The 23,146-nt window shown below is 34.0% G+C and overlaps 1 protein-coding gene across 7 annotated transcripts in view; it reads right to left on the bottom strand.

Annotated features, from left to right (window-relative positions):
* Positions 1-23,146, bottom strand: part of Orc4 (origin recognition complex subunit 4) — a 52,442-nt gene that overhangs the window by 9,137 nt on the left and 20,159 nt on the right. For all 7 annotated transcript variants that reach the window (XM_070023564.1, XM_070023559.1, XM_070023573.1 and 4 more), the window contains 7 exons: positions 20,173-20,249; positions 19,180-19,270; positions 17,322-17,394; positions 16,825-16,910; positions 14,459-14,507; positions 11,447-11,598; positions 5,356-5,529 (listed from right to left, as the gene is read on the bottom strand). In XM_070023564.1, coding sequence (XP_069879665.1) covers positions 5,356-5,529; positions 11,447-11,598; positions 14,459-14,507; positions 16,825-16,910; positions 17,322-17,394; positions 19,180-19,270; positions 20,173-20,249 — 702 coding nt within the window. The remainder of the gene's footprint in view (positions 1-5,355; positions 5,530-11,446; positions 11,599-14,458; positions 14,508-16,824; positions 16,911-17,321; positions 17,395-19,179; positions 19,271-20,172; positions 20,250-23,146) is intronic.

Below are 23,146 nucleotides of genomic sequence, written 5' to 3'. Positions count from 1 at the left end.
GAAGATTCAGATTTGGGGAATAAAAGTTTCTCAAACATATTATTCGCTTTACTATTATTTTTAAACTCTATTATTTAAACATATACATATCCATCCATAAACAAGGTCAAATAACTTTTGGAAATACATAAAATTAACATAAAACAGCATATATGAATCAGTAATTACTTTTCCATAATCTTCATATTTCAATAGCACTTAGGAAAACTACATTTTAGGCAAAAATAACAAAAACTTTTTCTCTGTAAAGTTTCAATTATAGGGCTGAGAATGTGGCTTAGAGGTAGAGTGGTTGCTTGGCATGCATGCCCTAGGTTCCTCAGTACGACACAAACAGGAAAAAGCCAGAAATATTGCTGTGGCTTAAGTGGTAGAGTATTAGCTTCGAGCAAAAGAAGCTTAGGGACAGTGCCCAGGCCCTGAGTTCAAGTCCCAGGACTGGAAAAACAAAAACACAAAGAACAAAACAAATTAACTTCAATTCTCATTTATTTGCAAAACTCTCACTTTTTTTTTTCTATAGTACTGTTTTTATGGAATTACCTACATGTGAGTCACTAAAAAGTAATTTCTCTCATTAGTTTTTTTGACTTTTTTTTTATTGTGAAAATACAGAAAATACAGAGCAAGGTACTGAATACATTTCTTATCAAGCATTGTTGGCCTCCTTTGTTTCCCCTTCATTAGGTTTTTAATTGTTAAATTCCATCTTGGTTCAAATATTTAAAGATAAGGCTATTATAAATAACCAACCCCTTGAACTCGGCTATAGTATCTTGGGTAACTGCCTTTGAGGAGAATTAACTCTAATTCCACTGTGTGCTCTTTTCCAGAGATTTTTCTTATATTGCCATACTGGATTAGGTTTAATTCTGCTTACTTGTTGCATCATTTGAGGTAAATCTAAAACAAACATTTAAATTAAGCTGGATGCAGTTTCAACCCTATATTTTATGAATGAGATTCCACAGATAACCCATTTTCTCTACAAGTACTTTTATGTTAACCTTGTAATAAAAAAAAAAACACCCCCAAAACTCTACATAATCAATACTGATTTTAGATAGCATTCACCATTTTGCCTATCCTAATGGGACAGGAGTTCTGTCCATGGTGCTGACAGATTTTTTGTTTTAAAGAGAAACAGCATACAAAAGGGAAGTGGCACAAGATGATTGGTATATAAAAAATTTAAAGAATTAAAAGACAGATCCTAGTGGTGCTAGCTTTGTTCATGAAAATTTAACTTCAAGAATGTCAAAACAGGGAAGGTGGCTTAGTGGTAGAGCGCTTGCCTTGCATGCATGAGGCCCTGGGTTCGATTCTTCAGCACCACATATGCAAAAAGAAAAAAGCCGGAAGTGGTGCTGTGGCTCAAGTGGTAGAGTGCCTGCCTTGAGCTGAAGAGCTGAGGAATTCAGGCCCCATGACTGGACCAAAAAAAAAAAAAATGAATGTCAAAAATATTTGTATTTACCATGTACCTACCTCTAAGTTTGGCAGATAGTAGGTCTGTACTAAAAGCTGGACATCACCATAAGGAAACTATTTTCTAAGTTATCCAGAGGTATAATTCATCACTAATTCCCATTTGATTTTTATTAATTTTAATTTTTTCACAGTACTAGAATTTGAACTCAGAGCCTTATATTTCTTAGGCAGTCATTCTATCATTTAAAGACTATAACCACAGCCCCTTATGCTTTCATTATATTTTGAATAGGGTCTCACTTGTATCTAAGATGGCTTGGTCCAGTTTGCTGTGCAGTTGGGATGATAGTAGTACACCACCATTCCCAGCTTTTAATTGGTTGAAGTGGGGAATCTCATGAACTGTTTGCTAAGGATGGCTTATAATCATGAACCTTCTGATATCAGCCTCCCAAGTCATTAGGATTATAGCTTTAAGCACTCCTGTATTAAATAGTTTTTTCAGCTGAAGAAAACTCCACAGGCCATCAAATTGAATTCGCTCAAACCCCTTATATAAACTTGCATAAGTCATCTCTAAATTTCTTATACTCTTATTAGTTAATATAAAATGTATTAAAGGGGAAACAAAGGAGGCAACAATGCTTGATAAGAAATGTACTCATTACCTTGCCCATGTAACTGTAACCCCTCTGTATGGTATTTTCAAAAAAAAAATATTAAACTGGTTGTTTAGAATATTTTTTTTTTTTTTGTGGCTAGTCCTGGAGCTTGGACTCAGGACCTGGGCACTGTCCCTGAACTTCTTTTGGCTCACGGCTAGCACACTACCACTCAAGCCACAGTACCATTTCTGGCCTTTTCTGTCTATGTGGTACTGAGAAATCTATCCCAGGGCTTCATGCATGCTAAACAAGCAGTCTACCACTAAGCCAGATTCCCAGCCCTGTTTATTAGGAAATGGACAATAATGCAGTATATAGTAACTTAGGAAGACAAAGAAAACAGGGACGGTAATAATCAAACTCTAGGAGAGAACAAAATTTAAATACCAGTCTGCCTTTCAATCTCTTAGGAAAAAAAGTCTTAGAGTAAAATTCAACTCAGGAATTGCAGAAGGTAAAAGTGTGTGACACACTGAAAAGTCAATCGAGAGGCCAGGAATAGAGGCTTGATTAGAGGAAAAAGGTAAAAGAGGGACAAAATGGAAGCACTAATTATAAAGAATAAAATTCAACAATTAGATGCAATGACAAAATCTGCCTGACTTAACTGAAAGATTCAATCCTAGGGAAGATTAATTTGGGGTGGAATGGAGCATATAAAGTCATATAAAGGCACAATATCTGATTTTAAGAACAAAGACTTAAAATTTATATTAGATGAAACAGTGAAGAATTATGAATGAGAACAATATGGAAAAGGTTAAATGAAGACTATTAAGCAGTTTCAAGCATGCAGACAATTTGTAATGTTAGAGACCAAGTGAGGAGGAGGAGGAGGGATGAAGCTAAGTGATATAGGGGATACCTAGCACACAGAAGGCCCTAAATTTGATACTCAGCACTGCGGGGCAAAAGAAACAAGATACACACACAGACATGCATTAGCCAGCAAAATAAAAAAGAATGAACAGGCTGGGAAGGTGGCTCAGTGGTAGAGCTCTTGCCTTGCAGGCATGAGGCCGTGGGTTCGATTCCTCAGCACCACATAAGCAAAAAGAAAAAAAAAGCCGGAAGTGGCGCTGTGGCTCAAGTGGTAGAGCGCCAGCCTTGAGCTGAAGGACAGTGCCCAGGCCCAGAGTTCAGGTCCCATGACCGGACCCTCTCCCCCCCAAAAAAAAACAATAAAAAAAGAATGAAAATGGATACAAACAAAATTTTCATTTTTGATATTAAATATTTTGCATAGATTAGTTTTTAACAAAGTTTAATTTAAAGTTTTTAAATATGAGACTATATAACCCAAACAAGAATAATTTTGAGTAAATAAATGCATAATTATCACTTTGAATTTAATATTAGTATTTAAGATTTAATGGTAGAAACAATCTATCATTATTGATATAATCAATTTTAGAGCCTATAAAGAATGTAATTCTATTCAGAAAATGAATCATTACATGCTTAAATTTAATCTAATATTGTACATCAGATATCTTCAATTCCTTCAGAACCGAGCACTACAATATTTTCCTTTCCATTGGGATACATATTTCTTAAAAGATTACACATTAAAAAATTTGTTTCTCCTCATTCAACCTTATAGGCACAGGTGGAGTAGAAACTTTTTTTAAAGAGTCTGAGGGCACAGCAAATAGGAAAGAGACCTGACAAATGGGATTATATCAAAACAAAAAGTTCCTGTACAGCAAAGGTCAACATAACTAACATCAAAGTAACTAAACTAGAAGGACAGCCTACAGATTAGGAGAAAATCTTCACTAGCAATACATTAAACAAAAGCCTAATATCCAAAATATACAAGGAGTTCAAAAAATTAACCCCCCTCAGAATGCCATAAATAATGGGCAAAGGAATTTGAGAGACTTCTCAGAAGAAGAAGAAAAAAAGGCAAATACAGGCTGGGAATATGGCTTAGTAACAGAGTGACTGTCTAGCATGCATGAAGCCCTGGGCTCGATTTCTCAGTACTGCAGACAGAAAAAGCTGGAAGTGGCACTGTGGCCCAAGTGGTAGAGTGCTAGCCTTGAGCAAACTAAGCTCAGGGACAGTGTCCAGGCCCCAAGTTCAAGCCCAAAGACTGGCAAAAATAAATAAATAAATAAATAAAAAAAGGCAAATAGACATGAGGAAATGCTCAATATCCCTGTTGAACAAATTAAAACTACTTTGAGATTCCATCTCACTCCACTTAGATTGGCCAACATCAAGAATTGAAACAACAAATGTTGGTGAGGGTGTGAGGAAAAGAAGCCTTATTCAATGTTGGTGTGAATGTAAACTAATACAACCACTCTGGAATTTTACTCATCCATTAGAAGGAATAGACTATCCATTAGAAGGATAGACCAAGAACAAAGAATGCTATGTGAGGTAAACCAAGCTCAGAGACAAATAGTATGTGTCTTCTCTCATATGTTGAAGCTAAATCTAAAATATAACTGGAATAATCACCTATATAATGGACTCTAGGCATTCACAAATAGACTAAAGGAGGATACCCTTAGGGGAGGAATCCAAACATTTAAGTTTTCTGAACATTTGAAATACTATTTATAGGAATGGAAAATGTTTCTCCTGCCGGGTGCCAGTGACTTACACCTATAAACTTAGCTACTAAGGATGCTGAGATTTCAGGATCATGGTTTGAAGCCATCCCAGTCAGGAAAGAACTTGAGAGATTTAACTCCAATAAATTACTCAAAAAAATCTAGAAGTGGAGCTGTGCCTCAAGTGATAGAGCTCTAGCCTTGAGTAAAACAAGCTCAGGGACAGCACCCAGGCCCTAAGCTCCACTGCCAGCACCTCCCCCCCCCAATAAAAGGAAGTTTCTCTTCTATGTATCAAACACAAAAATAACACACTCCTTCCCTTCTCCATGCACAATGAAACTTGTCAATACTTGTCAACAATTAAACTGATGCTAATACTGAGATAATCTAACATTGGTCAGTGTAAGTCTTTGAGATTCACTAAATCTAAAGAACATGGATATTTGTAAGACTCAAGGATTTCTTGCATGGGCTGGCTTCAAACAGCGATTCTCAGATCTCAGCCTTCTGAGTACCTAGGATTGCAGGCTTGAGCCACTGGCATCTGGCTATTTTAGTTACTTTTAAACAAGAAAACAGGTATATGATTTACATTTCTATAGTTGCCAAAGCAACATTAGAAACCTTATATCAATTACTTTAAGTCATACAACTATACACATAAAGTAACATTGTTGACTTCGACTTACCTGAACATTCTCATTCCACTTCTCTGCAAAAAGCTTATCTGGGAATTCTGCAGGTAGAGATAACTGTTCTTTAAATATTTTAATGTATTGTGGAAAACCAAATGAATTCATTAAGTGTATCTGCCGATGAGAAAATCGTGACTTCACTCTTTTTTCTAAGAGCTCTAGAATATCCTTAAAAACAAATCAAAATATCTGTAAGACATGTTTACAAAATATTATGGCAATGTTAGAAATGTAAGTAAACTATTATTTATTATCATAAATGTTTATAATACTGTATGAAAGTAAAACATTTAGTCAGACGCCAGTGGTTCACAGCTGTAATCCTAGCTACTCAGGAGGCTGAACCTGAAGACCATGGTTTGAAGTCAGCCTAGGCAAAAAAGTCTGTTAGACTCTTATCTCCAATTAGCCATTACAAAGCTGAAGAGGAGCTGTGGCTCAAGAAGTAGAACACCAGCCTTGGGTAAAAAAGTTAAGGATGGGGCTGGGAAGATGGCTCAGTGGTAGAGCGCTTGACTTGCATGCTTGAGGCCCTGGGTTCGATTCCTCAGCACCACATAAGCAAAAAGAAAAAACCCGGAAGTGGTGCTGTGGCTCAAGTGGTAGAGCGCTAGCCTTGAGCTGAAGAGCTAAGGGACAGCGCCCAGGCCCAGAGTTCAGGCCCCACGACCGGACCCCCCCCCAAAAAAAGTTAAGGATGACACGTAGGCCCAGAGTTAAATCCCCAGACCTGCACACATGCACACACACAAACATAACAACAACAAAAATAAACATTTAAGAAAGTCATGCAAACCATATAATCCCTTTCTAGAAATCCTGCAAGCTTGGTGATGCCAGGCCTTTTTCTTACTGCGTTATCCAGAGTTAATGAATAACATTTTAAGACTACAACGATGGCAAAAAACTGTGACTCTTACTAAAAATAGCTATGTGTTAGAGTTATTTTATACATTTTAACATAGAAAAGTGTGCACGCTATTAAAAAAAACCCAGATTAAAAACTGAGATAAGCTGAATGCTGGTGACTCACACTTGTAATCCTAGCTACTCAACTGGCTGAGATCAAGAGGAAATAGATTTGAAGCCAGCCTGAGCAGAAAATTCCACAAAACTGCATCTCCAACATAACTAGCAAAAAGATGACTGGAGGTGTGGTTCATAGGCAAGAGCATCAGCAGAGCAAGCAAGCAAGCTCTAGCCCTAGTTGAAACCCTGGTAAGGACAGAGAAAATTAAGATTACAAAACACAATGAGATTTATTACCTTTCACGAAAATTAAGCCATCTTCCATGTAAGAAAGATATATAAAGGATATGTAAAGAGGAAGGTTTTGTTTGCTATGCTACCTAATTAAGTTGCTATGATGGATTAAAAGAATTAATTATGGAGAAAATGGATAGGAATACAGTAAGACACTTACCTTTTGCTTTTTTACAGTGATACTTTTAGAAACTAGATATAATAATGCTATTTTTCCTTATGAAGAAATTAAAAATCAATTTACTATCACAAAACACTAGAAACTAAAGAGTAATTAATATGTACTACTTGTAAGGATATAAAGAAAAAGTTTTCTTAGGTGAAGGAAACAACTTCCCTAAAACTGGTATGTGTTCAAGCTGTACATTAGAAGCACAGTAAGTTGTCTTCTTCAGTCATATAGAAATTGTCAACGCTGACTCTCTTTTTTTTGTTTCAGTTCTGGGCTTGAACTCAGGGGCTGGGTGTTGTCCTTCAGCTTTTTAGCACAAGGCTGGTACTCTTACACTTAAGTCATAGCTCCACAACTGAAGATTTTTTTTAGTGTGTGTGTGTGGGGGTTAACTGGAGATAAGAGAATCACGGATTCTTTTTTTTTTTTAATTTTGGTTTGGGATGGCTTTGACTATGATCTTTAGCCTGCTGAGTAGCTAGGATTACAGCTGTAAGCTACTGGAGCCTATCTCTTTTTAATATTCAATTTCAGCTATTGCAGCAAATGTTACAGGAAATCACTCAATAATTCTATTCCTATAGAACCAAGGAAATGACTGAAGAACAATATAGGTCTTCCTCAAAAAATTAAGTTTATAGCTACCATGTGACCTGGTATCTACTTCTGAAAATATATCCATAGATATGAAGTATCACAATTATCTCATACATAAAAACTGTAAACAAGTGCTGGGGCTAAAAGTGTAACAGTGATGACTGGAGACTAAAATTAGGAAAGGTACAGAGAGTCGGTGGGAAAGAGTGGTTGGATTTAATCAGTGTATACTCCCCATATATAGGCAAAATATGACACATTCTTAAAAGAAATGTAAAGAAATGAAAACAATCCACAGAAATGTGTAAATACAAGCAATATTCAAAATATCTTTAAAATGTAAATAATCCAAATGTCTTATCAACTGATGAATGAGCAAATTGTGGTATATGTATACAATGTAATATTATTCAGTGATAAAATGTAAGAACTGTTATACTTTGCACCTACACCTTAAAAATCTTCTTATGAAAGAAACGATAAAAGAAGCATAGGTAGGCCAATAGACACATGAAGAAATGTTCAACATCCCTAGCCATAAAAGAAATGCAAATCAAAACAACATTGAGATATCACCTCACTCCAGTTAGAACAGCAAAAATCAAGAACTCTAACAACAACAGATGCTGGAGGGGATGTGGACAGAAAGGAACCTTACTTCATTGTTGGTGGGAATGTAAACTTGTTCAACCACTTTGGAAAGCAGTATGGAGGTTCCTCAAAAGACTTCACATAGATCTCCCCTATGATCCAGCAATCCCACTTTTGGGCATTTACCCAAATGTTTACAAACAAGACCACACTAAAGCTACCAGCACAACTATGTTTATTGCAGCATTATTTACCATAGCTAAGATATGGAACCAACCCAGATGCCCCTCAGTAGATGAATGGATCAAGAAAATGTGGTATATATACACAATGGAATTCTATGCCTCCATCAGAAAGAATGACATTTCCCCATTTGTTAGGAAATGGAAAGGTTTGGAAAAAATTATATTAAGTGAAGTAAGCCAGGCCCAAAGAAGCATAGGTCCCATGATTTCCCTTATTTGCAATATATCGTATAGGTATGAGTCAAGCGGAAAAGGTCAGATAATGTGATGTTAGGAAAATGAACCCTTAAATATGTATTTTAATGTTTTCGTTTCTTTCATGCATGTGTTTCTAACGCATTTATAAGATTATTTCTTTGTTGCCTTGTATGTCCCTCCCCCACAGTGTAACCCCCGCTTTCACTATATTTGATGTCAGTATAACATGTGGAGGAGATGGGGACAAACAAGTCATTTAAGGATTCAGGTGGACCTGTTGCAACAATGAGAAGTACAAAATGTCATGTCAAAACCAGCTTTACAATGTCGGTGTGGGGGGGGGGAGGGGGGTATAATTGGGTGGGGGGAGGGGGGAGGCGGGGAAGGGAGGTGAAGGGTAAACAAAGGAGGAGGCTGCAATGCTTGGTAAGAAATGTATGCATTATCCTGCCCATGTAATTGTAGCCCCTCTGTACAGTATGTTCTCAAATAAAATAAAATTAAATAAAAAAAAAAAAAAGAAAAAAAAAAAAAAAAGAAGCATAGGTAAATTGTTGTATAAACACAAGAAGGCTAATGGTTTCTCAGTGCTAGTGAAGAATAAGATCTGGAGTGAGACCTAAAAAATATAGGGCTCTTAAATTATAATAAATGTTCAACTATGAACACAACAAACATAGAAAAATTATGCATAAACTATGTAGTTTAAATAAGTAAATATGGTATACTTACAGCTTAGTAACACTGTTAAAAGCTTACACCAAATGTAAACATTGATATTTGATTTTTTAAAAAATTACTGCACATTTGAAGCTATAATAACTATAGTAGAAAAATATACTCTGAAAAACTTAAAATAGTATCTGACTTTTGTCTCAAAGTAATAGTGACAGAGGAGATGGAAAGAGGAGATGCAAAAAGGTCAAGGAAACTAGTTTGTAATAACTGTATAAATTAGATAGTATATGCAAAAGGAGATTCAGTTCTAAATAAATTATGATTTTCCATAATACTTTTTTTAGAAAGGATGTACTGAAATCTGAAAACATACAAACTCAAATATACTCAAATGAAGAAACTATGATACAGAAGTAAAATTATTTTTCTTAAGATGGTACTGCAGTTTAAAGATGTGAAGTTAAGAAGCCATGATATAAAAGCAAGAAATTTTCTGTTTTTCTTTAGGTGGTACTGAAGTTTGAAGTGAAGGACTTCTATTTGCTAGGAAAGTATCTACCACTTGAATCATATTTCTTGCCCTTTTGCTTAGTTACTCTTTAATCAGGGTCTTACAGTTTTTCCCAAGGTGGGCTTCAGACCATGATCCTCCTACCTATGGCCTCCCGTGTAGCTGGCATCAAAGCTGTGCTGTACCAAACACAGCTTATTGACTTACAGGGGAAGTTTCCTAACTTTTTGCCCTGACTTTACCATAGCTGGGATTATATTTGTCAACTATCATGCCTGGCCTTAAGACAAGAATTTAAATAATCAAAATGGGAACATGGGTAGTTTAGGAGGTAGATAGAAAAGATTAATAGCTTGGGATAGGAAGACTGAGGGAGTGAGAAAAACAGAATATATCCAATAATTAAAAGTATAGGGCTACCATAAGAATTAAGAGTAGGTGGTTATGTTCAGAGACAGATGTGCATTTCCTATTTAAGGAGTTCTAGATCACTCATAAAAGTAGTTGGTGGCAAAACAGTTAAAGTAATACTCTCTAAAGGGGCTGAGAGCATGGGTTATCAGATGAGCTATGCCAAGCAAGCACATGAAATCAAATCCCAGCACCATTAAAAAAAAAATTCTAGTAGTAAACAGTAAAAATTCTAGTAGTAAACATTAATGACAGAAGTTGGCAATGCAGGAATACAGGGAAGAGGAAAAAAAATATTTCCAAAGGGAAATGGTTTCTTGCCGACAAAGTAACTACTTCCTTCCTTTTATTCATGCCCTACAAATAGACACATAGGTCAAATTATATTTGAAATAACTACAGGATTGGAAAATCAGATAGACTGAATAAAAAAGCCTCTATACTGAATCAGTAAGTTTGCCACTAACATTTCTACTCAAAGGAAGATTTTGTTGTTTTCTGTTTGGTTATTTATGCAAAAAGCCTCCTAATTTAGCCTTGTGTTAGCCTATTACTTTTGGCAATGGGGAATAAAAAAGGTGTATTGTCCAGATGGTCTATGAATTAGGCTAACTTGAAACACATTCAAAGTACGTAAGTAGAAAGAAAGGAGGTACAGAGATAGCCACTTTATAGAAAAACTATACTAGAGTGTTGAGACTTAGTAAAAATTTTCATTATACTAAAAAGAAAGAACTAGAGGAAAAGAAAAATAGTAAACAAGTCTAACATAAGCCAACTACCAATAGAAGGAAAGACAGAAGAAAGCTGCAAAGGCAGGACAGCTTGAGTATGAGAATCTAGGTCACAATTAAACATCAGTTTTTTGTGATTCACCAAGGAAGTTCACACTTTAAAAGTGTAAGAATATAAATACAAAGTCTGGTAAAGCATAGGTTCAATAGGTACAAAGCCTTTGGAAAGTGATGTAAAGATGAGGCTGAGAACATTGATGAAATCATTCTAAAATCCCCCAAGGAAAAATCAAGCCATAGTGTTGTTGCTGCTTGACACAATCTCACCTATTTCTGAAGATGTGTACTTAGTAAGTTTGGGCTGATTTCAAGAATTTTCAAAATATGAGAAGAATCTTAAACAGTAAAAGTAGCAACTATTATCAATATTTATAAAGTAATATTGAGATTATTTGGCTGCTTTTACCTGCTAATGTAGAACTCATACATATTTGCATTTCTCTTTTTTCTTCTGTAATTCCATTGGAAAGACTTTTCTTGTTTATAATTTATGAAAAATAAGACTAATACAGCATTGGTAAAACAAAATTTTCAAAATGTTTAAATGCTTAAGTAAAAAAGACAATGTGAGCAATCAAGTTTAAATTTTCTAAACAATGAATTCATTTTTATAAGCAAAACTTACCAATCTACATGTAAGACCAATAACTGCAACTGGAGTTTGTGCTGACTGAGAAATGTCAAAAAGATTATAGAGGAGAGTTTGGTTTTTATGATGAACAAAAAGATCAAATTCATCTAATACGAAGATTACTGGACAACTGCTAATCCGGTCACCTATGATAAATTGAGAGCTTTACATTAATAGGTAATCATATTTTCTCCTAAATTTTCAAACTATGAAATTCAAATTTTAAAACTCAATTAAACAAATATATATTGATAACTTATTTTGGGTAGGACACTTACTGATGATCCAATAGGAAAAATTACTTACAGTTCAGAGACAGACCCTATTCCCTCAAGTATTTTAGAGTCAGTCACTTGACTATAACAGTTTGTTGATATTAAAAAAAATCATTTAAATGACTATAGACTGTGTTTATAATTACCTAAATTTAATTCTTTAGTAATTATGAAACTATCAGACCTTCACTATCTATTTAAACCTATTCTTGGATTGAAAGATAAATGAAGTATCTGAACAAAAGTATTGCTTCAAAACACACTGCGTAGAAATCTAGAGTGTATCTTGCTAGTCAAATAATTTCAATCAACGTTAAGGAAGTTCGACTAAAATCACTTCAATTTCTTTTAACTAGAACTTGTAATATATTACCAATAAGGGAAAGCTCAGTATGATTTTGGATACATTTTTCTCAATACATTAATGGAAGTTCAAGCACTTGGGAAAAGAAAAATAGTGAATGATGCTTCATATACATTCATTCACTAAGGATGCTTCATATACATTCATTCACTAAGGGTATCTTTACATTTCTAAAAGCTGTCAAGTTAACCTATAATAGAAAACAACCCTATTGTAGAAAAAAGAAAAAGAAGCCTAGAGGGTCTTAATTTCTCCAACCACCCCACAAATAATATATATATACTTATTTTATATTTAATTACCTAAATCAAATCTTAAATAAATAAATAGAAAAATCTGGTAAGAAACCAGTTACTCCATCAGTAAACAAATATAGATGCTGAACCAGAGTACTCAAATGTCTACAAACAGGCCTATGTAATAATAGAGAAAGTTAGGTACAGAGCCTTTGTAAGGTTAGCTCTGATGTTAGAGCTTGACTTTAAAACATACCAAAATAAATTCCAACCAAACTCAAATTAATTATCACCAAATTAAAAATGTCTGTATGAAATAGAAACAGTAGTGAAGGTTTTCATTATCTGGATGAGAAAAAAATTCTAGATAAATTTAAACTATGTAAAATATTTTAAACTTCTATTTACCAAATGTCCAAAGGAAATTAAAACAATTTCCATAATCAAATGAGATAAGGTCTTCAACAATAGGAACTACATAAGACATAAAATATAAATGTTGGAAGTGGTGCTGTAGCTCAAGTGGTAGAGCGCTCGCCTTGAGCTGAAGAGCTGAGGGACAGCGCCCAGGCCCAGAGTTCAAGCCCCACAGCCAACCAAAAAAAATAAATAAATAAAATAATTGTTCCACAAAAATATGAAATGATAAGCACCACTAATAGAACTATAAAAATTAAACTGAGAATATTTTCCTTTTAAATAGCCAAACATGAAAATGTTTTTAAAGTCTCAAAAATAGCATTCTCAAATATGTTTATAAAAGTTTCTTAATCTTAACTCTTCTCAATATGATGCTTTTTAACTAGAATTTTATCCATGACAACTCATCCCAAGAAATACATGGATAATCCTTTAAATTTTCTTATTATAAAAAAATTAAACAAAAGCCTTTAACTGGAAATTAAAAATTAGAGTGTCTTTATAAAACAGCATATAAATGAGTCATAAAAAAGATGTGGATTAAAAAATTACTAAATATTTAAAGTGAGAGAAGGGATGGGTTAAGAGAGATGGGTGACAATGTTGTCAGACACTTTGTACTCATATACTGTTTTGTAGAATGGGAACTTCTTTGTACAACTACTTAAAAATAATTAAAAAAATTACTGAATACAGAACACAAATTATTTTTTTCTTTTTGCTTTTTGAAATGATCTTGCTATGTAGCCCAGATTAGATTTAAACTTCGTTTTCGCTCCCCAGTGCTGGGGTATATTGGACTATGCCACCATGCCTAGGTTTGATTTTATCCTAGTAAATTTTTATTTATGCATGCATGTATGTATGTATGTATGTATGTATGTATGTATGTATGTATGTATGTATGTATGTATGTATGTATGTGTATCTATTTAATCTACCTACCTATGAATGATAAGTAACAGGTGAATAACACAAGAAATCAAAGTTTAATCTACTTACCTATGAATGATAAGTAACAGGTGAATAAACACAAGAAATCAAAGTTAACTGCAATAATCACTATTAAGTAGAGTGAGTAATGACCATTAGTCTCTGTATATAAAAACATGTACTATCTTCATAAGTCTCTGTTTATAAAAACATGTACTATCTTCATAGCAGAGACTAAAGTTAAAAATAAGCATAATGGGAGAGTAAAAGGGAGTGAGACTGATCAATGAGACTCTCTTTCCCATCCCATAAAAACAATTACGCTGATAAAAAAAATGAAAATAACAATAAATCTTATTGAAATTAGTTTAAGGGAGAGGAGAAATAAAGTAAAGTGATGAAGGGGTCTGTTGGATTGAGATACGTTGTATACATGTATAGAAATGTCACATAGGGCCAGGCATTGGTGGCTCACGCCTGTAATCCTAGCTACTCAGGAGGCTGAGATCTGAGGATCGTGGTTCAAAGCCAGCCCTGGCAGGAAACTCCCTGAGTCTCCTATCTCCAATAAACCACTAGAAAACCAGAAGTGGCGCTGTGGCTCAAGCAGTAGAGCACAGGGACAGTGCCCAGGCCCAGAGTTGAAGCCCCATGACCGACAAAAAAAAAAAAAGTCACCATAGTACTCCGCCTGCACAACTAGTAAGTGCTATAAGAAACCTTAATTTAAAAAATTATGTTACTACTACTGTCAAATTTTTATATTTAAAATACCTACCTTTTCTTAAAGCATCTAGAAGAAATGAAAGATTTTCTGCAAAACTTCCCTGAATAACAAAAAAAGGAAAAAGTAATCAGATATTTAATACAATAACTAAGAGGACTGAATCTTAGATTTTTATATAGAATCGTTCGCTAACCCATGGCACTGAATCACAGCAATGAAGATGGTAATACTAGTTATGTTTAAAAGTCTGTATTTTCTAAAAAATTTAGTAAAGTGTTGAATTATTTGAAGGTAGCTTTTGGAGAGCTGCTACAGCTAAATAAAGTTGAAGAACTAGAATGAATTTCTTTTCACATATCTTCAAGCACAACTAGGTTCCTGCAAGTCTCAAATTAGTTTCTCCCACCAAAGAACTTACTATGAATTTAAGTGAGATCACCAAGGGGGGGGGGGGGAATCAGAAAAAAATTGTCAAAATATGAATGTTTGTCTTTTCAAGAGCCTACTGAAAAATTTATAGCGTATCACATTTGGCTGTTAACTTGCAATGTACATAAAATATTTCTGGACACAACTTAAATATGGTAAATAAAATTTAATGGAGATGTTCCAAATTCTATGTAGAGGTTCCATTAAAACATTTTTTAAGTTATGAAATTTTATCTCATTAAGGTATTTTAAAAAGTCAACTTGTTTGTTCCTCAGCTGAACAATGTAATAGTTTTTTAAGAATTTCCACACATAGTGATGATGACACCCTCTTATAACAGTAATATCTCCAAGGCGGAGCACGAGATGTCATCCATGATTTGCTGTAATAAAACAAAGTTTCAAAGAAACAATCCACTAGAAAATCAGTGTTTCAAGTTATTCAGGTACGTTCTTCTGGCTTGTTCAAAAGACTATTATATCTATTATTAAATATACACTTATGTAAGGTATATTTAATGCAATTACTGTAAATATATCAAACAGGAAAGTTCTAGGTTAAGTGATTTCAGTTATTAATAACAAGTTTTTGTCACCTTTTAATCCTTTGTTGGTTTTGTGTGTGTGTGTGTTTGTGTGTGTGTGTGATGGGACTCTGGGACTGGGCTCTGTCCTTAAGCTTCTTTTGCTCAAGCCTAGTTAGTGCTCTATCACTTGAGCCATGGCTCTACTTTCACTTTTTTTAGGTAGTTTATCGGAGATAAGAGCCTCATGGACTGGCTTTGAACTTCTACCCTCAGATGTCAGTCTCCTAAGTAGCATGAGCCACTGGCATCCAGTGGCCACTATAATCTTAAAGCAAACTATATCCTGTCAACCTGAGATATTTAATCTATATAATGAAAAGATTAAACCAATAACCTCTAATCAGTCATCCTTCATTACCCTTGGAGGGCTGAATCTTGAATTTCCAAGATGCAAAACCTGTATATAATCAAACCCCCTATATAAAATGGTACAATATTTACATATAAACTACACAATTCGGGCTGGGAAGGTGGCTCAGTGGTAGAGCGCTTGGCCTTGCATGCCTGAGAGGCCCTGGCTTCGATTCCTCAGCACCACATAAGCAAAAAGAAAAAGAAGCCGGAAGTGGCGCTGTGGCTCAAGTGGTAAAGCGCTAGCCTTGAGCTGAAGAGCTGAGGGACAGCGCCCAGGCCCAGAGTTCAGGCCCCACGACCAGACCCCCCCCCCAAAAAAAGAACTAAAACCACACAATTCTACATACTATACTTCAACTCATCTCTGGATTATTTATAATATCTAATATAATTTCAGTAATTTGTTGTTCTATACTTTTGATGGAATAATAAAAAAGAATTCCATTAAATCTTAAAAAATGCTTAATTGCATAGCATGCTCTATGAAATTACGAGGGCCGAGGTACAAAGGAAAAACAAGTTAGGTCAGTAGTACATGATCACAATTTAACCTGCTTTCTCAGCTTTGAAAAATAAATTCTCATTTTTTGAGCATTAAAAAGCCCTTGGCTTTTTATTCTAGGACCTAAGTTTTGCCTGATTATATGCCTGAATAGGAATCTGTTTGCTTATAACTTTTCATCATAGCTGGGATGACAAGACCATGCCGACATTCAGCTTCTTCTATTGAGATGAAGTATAGCAGAATTTTCTGCTCTGCTGACCTGGAACTGCAGTCCATTTGAATTCAGCTTCCCATGTAGCTACTATGGCAGGCATGTATCACTGCAGGCAGCTACTGGTTGAGAAGGTCTCATAAGCTTTTTTGCTCAAGTTGGTTCAAATAATGATCTCCTTAAAGTTATCCTTTCAATCTTAACCTCCCAAGTAGCCAAAATTATAGGCAAGAGGTACTGGCACCTTCATTACATATTTTTATGACACAAATTAGAATCTGAGACCCTACAACAGAAGATTATTTAATAAAGTAGCTGAAATGATACTTACAAAAACTTTATCTCCAACTACATTTTCCAGATTTAACTGTCTTGTGATTTCCTTCAGTGCAATTTTATCATTGATCTGCAGCAGTCCTGAAATGTAGTCCATTTAAACTATTTAATTATCATAAAGAATTTGACAGTAATCATATTTTCTGATGGTTTTGAAATTTAATGAGAAAATATTAATCATGTCTGTTAGTTCTCATTGATTTCTTTTAAAAAACAAATAATAAGGTACTTGATAGATTTAAAAACTAAATTTTGGGGGGAATAGTATTATTAAAAACAACAACAAAAATCAGAGTACTTGTATACGTCCTTTATTTCTTTTTTGATTTCTAAAACTAGTATGTACAATGTGATATAGTACAAGCTACTGAACATGGATCTAGTTGAAAAAATGTAAGCACACAGATTTAAAGTATACAAGTGAATTTGTTTCACGATAGAAAAAGCATATGCAATTTATAATCAGTTCCATTGGGAAAATGACATGCTTACCATTCAGATGAACTTGTAATACATTTTCACTCACTTCTATTTCCATAAGCTCTTTCAAAGCATGATTTATTAGCTAAAAAATACAAAAAGTAAAGTATCTAATAATATGGAAAAGATTAAAAGAAGCTCACGTTCCTTTTTAAACAATAGTTTATAGAAACAGGTTGTTCTTTTTAAGTAAAAACTTTACAGTTTAAAGTATAACTAGAGGGGCTGGGAAGGTGGCTCAGAGGTAGAGCGTTTGCCTTGCATGCATGAGACCCTGGGTTCGACTCCTCAGCACCACATAAGCAAAAAGAAAAAAGCCGGAAGTGGCACTGTGGCTCAAGTGGTAGAGCGCTAGCCTTGAGCTGAAGAGCTGAGGGACAGCGCCCAGACCCAGAGTTCAGGCCCCACGACCAGACCCGCCCCCCCCCCCAAAAAAAATAAAGTATAACTAGAACGTAACTAGAACTACATCCTTGTCTTAAGGTTCCAAAACCATAATTGATACTCTCAAAAAGCTACCTAAAATTCAAATGATAGTTTAGTAACAATTCTGAATTTCTCAAAGATATATTTCTTTATATACCACACTGAACTACTGTCCATTACAATTCTATGTATCAGAACATTTTATGTATCACTAACACTCTAGGCCAGGTGCCTGTGGCTCATGCCTGTAACCCTAGCTACTCAGGAGGCTGAGATATGAGGATCATGGTTCGAAGCCACCTCAGGCAGAAAAGTCCAAGAGAGACTCTCATTTCCAATTAGCCACCAGATAACTAGGAGTGGTGCTCTGGCTCAAAGTGGTAGTGTACTAGCCTTGAGCAAAAGAGCTCAGGAACAGTGTCTGGGCTCTGAGTTTAAAAAAAATTCCACAACTGACACAGAAACAAAAACATTTACTCTACCAAGTATTATTATAATTGGTGAAAAGCTATCCGAAGGTATATTAGAAAACACTAAATGATTGTACAAATTTTATTTCCACTGTTGTTCTACAGACTATTGTAAAGCACTTTATATGTTACCCTGGAATGAAAATGAGAAAAGGTTAGGGCACCAGTGTGTCATGCCTGTAATCCTGGCTACTCATGCAACTAAGATCCCAGGATCATAGTTCAGAGCTACCTAGAGCAGGAAAGTCTACGAGACTCTCATCTCTTAATTGAGAGTAAAACTGTAGCTTAAGATGGTACAGGTCCTGAGTTAAAAGACCTAGGGCAAGCACCAAAACACATACATATAATTAATTATATTTTATATGTATACACATATATAGATATATGTATGTATACATACGTATACATACATATATCTATATATGTGTATACATATAAAATATAATTAATAACTATATGATATATAATATCATATATATATGCATATAATATATATCATATATTAATATATAAAATAATATATTAATATATAATTATTACTATATAACAAGAAAAACTTCAGAATTGTTGCTTAACTATCATTAGACTTTTGATTACTTCTGAGAGTATCATTCACGGCTGTGGAATCTTAAGACTTAGATGTAATATGTTCTAGTATTGTAAATATTTTGAAAGCTTTTTAATAATAATATAATGAACATACATTGTGATTTAAATATATGTGAGAAAAAGAAGTTAAACTGAAAAGGAAATATTCTCTATTAGTAGCTAAATTCACATTAAAGAAAAATCCAGGCTCATTTAAAATATACTACCCTAATATCATAAGGGTTTGCCTTTCTTTTAGGATTTAAAAGAGGAAAAAAACCAAAATGTTACAAAATAATGAAATGAATTTTTTTCAATGTTACTTATATTAAAAATCATCACGTTTAGAAACCAAAGAAACACTAGAAATCAAAAGTTTTTACCAGTGTTTTTCCTGATCCTCGGGGCCCAATAATGAGTACAGAGTTACTTTCTCCATAGATAGCAGTTCTTTTAAGTAGCTCAATTAAGTGTCTAAAATGATATAAAAAGGCCAAATATTAAAATATAACATTGGAATAATGTACAACATTGTACATTTTAAAGCTAAATTTAAATTATGCATAAAAATTCCTCTCTTGCTGGGTGCTGGTGGCTTATGCCTCTAATCTTACTCAGGAGCCTAGCTAGTGATGATAGAGGTTCTTAACCAGCCCAGACAAGTAAGTCCATAAGACTCTTATCTTGAATTAACAATAAAAAATCCAGAAGTGAAGCTGTGGCTCAAGTGACATAGTGCACAAAAATTCAGGAACTACATGTAGGCTCTGAGTTCAAGACACAGGACTAGCACCAAAAAACACAAAACAAGTTCCTCTCTTCTTTGCCCAATTCACATTTCTAGGAAAAGAAAAGATAGTAGATAAATCCTTGTATGTATGGAATATATTGGATTTTATGATGATAAGAGACAAAGGACAACAGTGACAGTTCTTAGAACCCCTATGTTTAGAAATCCCTTTTTCTACTAATACTCTATGGTCTTGAATTCCTAGAGCTGGCTGCCTGGTATTAAGAGCAAGAAAATCAGAATTCTCTCCATAATACCAAGTAATAAAAGCAATAGAAGGTTGTTAAAGGACTTTTTCATTAAAGAAATATTTGTAGCAGCTTATGCTTCACGTGGTACTAAACACAAGACAAATATTTTTACATGTATAAAAGTATAGGGTAGGGGATATGGCTCAAGTCATAGAATGCTGGCCTTTAGTAACTGACAGGCTGAATTCAAAGTGCAGTACTAATAACAACAACAACAACAAGAAAAATATACTTTAACCTTACTTAAGATCAAATTTGTGTTTGATTAAATTTTATAAAATTCATAAGGCATTTATAAATGTTTCTTAACAGATTAAGGGCAGAACTATACTTACTTGTATTGTACTTGGATTCCAAATAAGTTACTATGTGGACTCTGATGACAAAATCTTTCACGTAATGTTCTTTGAACCTGATAAAAACAAAATGAATATAAATATTATATATGTAATACAAAATGTAAAGAAAGTATGCTTGTAACCATCAGAAAAGTATTTATGAATCAATACAACCCTAAGTAAATACTTGTCTTAAGTATTCTGACTCGTTCTGACTTCCATTTGCATGAGTTATAAACTTAATGATTATTTTTATTTATCCAGACACAGAATTAATGAAAATTTAGTAGTGAAAAGTTTCAATAAAATGGAGACTTATTTAAACTACAAAACTAACAAAAGGGTTGTTTTAAACTAAGTGAGGCAAGGAACAAGGAACAAAAACAGGAAGAAATCTTAACAATTCAAGCTAATATAATAATGGTCATGCACCACATACTAATTGCTAAAGACAAATATATCTAAACACAATTATCTCAATCACTACCAATCTGTATGTGTCATAACAGTGAAGACTGGAAAATAGAAGCTTAAGTTTGTGTAGTTATGAGGACCTATTAAATTCAGATCAAAAAATAATTTAAAAAAATATGATCCATACTCAGAAAGACATAGCAAATGAATTGGAAAGAAATAACCAAACAAAAAAACTACAAAAAACAAACCAACAAACAATCTATTAACATATATGAGAGAGGAGATTTATCTAGGCTATAAAAATACAATTCAGGAATGAAGATGTAGCTCAGCAATACAGCCCCATTCAGGCAAGCTAAGGTTCTAGTTTCTATCCTCTTTACTGAAAAATGAACAACAACAAAAAATCTCAAAACGAACCACTGAACTGGGTTCAGAAACACCGCCCCCTCAAGCTATATTTTGAGTATGTCTTACAATTAGAACCTTAGACTTGGTTATGTGAGGTAATTTGCTATAGTCTTAAAAATCATTAAAGTCATTTCTTTACTGGATTTCTTGCTAATACAGAGGTTCTTAAGGGACAACCTTATTAGGTAGGGTAGCTATCTCAGATTTGGTCCATGAGCTGAAAAATAAAAGCCCCCAATTATTTCTATCTCCCAGATTTATAGCACAGGACTTACTCTTCATATACCAAAGAGTTAAAACTTGTGTCCTCTTTAGATGTACCACAAGCTAAGCAAAGAAAATTATTCACTAGGGATAAAAGAATGTATAATTAACATTTTAAATGAAGTAGAAATAAAATTGGGATTGGTGCCCAAAAGCAAGTGATATGAACTTATAAAGACCAACTTTCCTAAATCTTGTTTTATCTGTAAGTGTAGGAGTTATAGAAATAATAGCTAGTTGTAAAACATTCAAATCAGTGATATTTGTAAAACAAAACAAAACAAAAAAACTCTTGAATCAGAGATAAACTCAGATTCAATAAATCAGAGCATCAATTTCTCTACAAAGATAAGAACACTAGAAATCAAAAGACAAACTTCAACCCTTTCCTTAAAAACAAAACAAAATCATCACTGAAATCTTCTAGGGTACAACAACTGTGTACCAAATACACAGGAAATTAATCTGTGCTAAGAAGGTTGAAAAATCCTAGTCATACTGGGATATATGTTAATAGCATACAGAAATTAATCTCTAAATTCAAAAACTATATTTTACACAGAAATCCATATAAATTATACCTGATTTTGAAATGTTTCTTCTTATTTGGAGGCAGTACTGGAATTTGAATTTGTAGGGCCTTATTTATTAAGGAAGCATACTATTTAGGTCCTTTTGGCTTTGGTTGTTTTCCAGACAGGTTCCACCCCTACATGCCCCAGTGACTTGGCCTCAGACCCTGAACTTACTTACTTCCTCTGCTGGGGAAGTAAGTAAGTAGCTGGGCTTATAGATGATGACCCTCATGATTGGTATGGTCTTTAATATAGGGTACCATTTTTCGCCTCATAGTCTGGAACCACAATGCTCCGATCTCCCAAGTCCCTAATACCTTCTTGTTTTCTGAGATAAGTTGTTGCTATGTAGTGTAGCCCTGTCTGGCCTGGAAACATCATCTTCCTGTCTCAGCTTTGTTGAGATTTGGAATTATAGGTATGTACCACAAAGCCTGGCACTCAGTAAAAGGGTTTTTGAAACATTTTTCCTAGAAAATAAAGTGAGGTCTTAAAAAGGGCTAAAAACAAATATAGTGTTCATTTGAAAAATAAATGTAGCTGAGGTCAAGTCAACAAATGGAAATGCTTACGTAGAAATATGCCCTTTTCCTAGATAAGTATAAGTTTCTCAAGGAGGAAATACACTTACACAGTTAGTATTTGAAATATAGTCTGTGCTTAAGAAAAATAAAACTAGTTATATAAGGAAACTTCCTTAACTTAATAAAGGGTACCTATTTTTAAAAACCTAAAGGTTAATACTCATATGGCAAATGTTTACTCCTTGAGATAAGCATGTCCATTCTCACTACTCCTGTTCCAACATTTTATTGATGCTTCACCAAATTACTATGAAAGAGAAACAAATTAAAAACATGGAAATTGGAAGGAAACTTTCTCTACTTGTAAATGACATGATGTTGTACATAGGACATCTAAAGAATAAAATAAATGAGTATAGCCAGGTAAGGTAAAGTATCAATTTATAAAAAAATTAGTTGTGCTGCTGTAAACTAGGAATTAAACAACTAAAATTAAGAAAATAATTCCACATAGAATGATACCAAAAAGAATAATTTAGTAATAAATTTAACAAAGAAAGTACTAAACTTAAGATTCTAAAGTCAGTATTTAAATAAATTAAAATCAATTACTTTAGAAATACTTAAGTAAAAAATCTAAGATATAAGTATCTAAAGACAGAAAGGATGAAATTAGTAACACCAGACATTAATATAAAACAATTTCAACAACCACTGACAGAAAATGGTTTGAGAACACCATAAAAATAAGAGCATTTGTCATTCCAAACTTAATTTTGA

This window comes from Dipodomys merriami, unplaced genomic scaffold, assembly GCF_024711535.1.
Source record: "Dipodomys merriami isolate MVZ:Mamm:240054 unplaced genomic scaffold, mDipMer1.0.p SCAF_1, whole genome shotgun sequence".
Taxonomy (NCBI): Eukaryota; Metazoa; Chordata; class Mammalia; order Rodentia; family Heteromyidae; genus Dipodomys; species Dipodomys merriami.
This window is presented reverse-complemented; position numbering and strand designations above follow the sequence as displayed.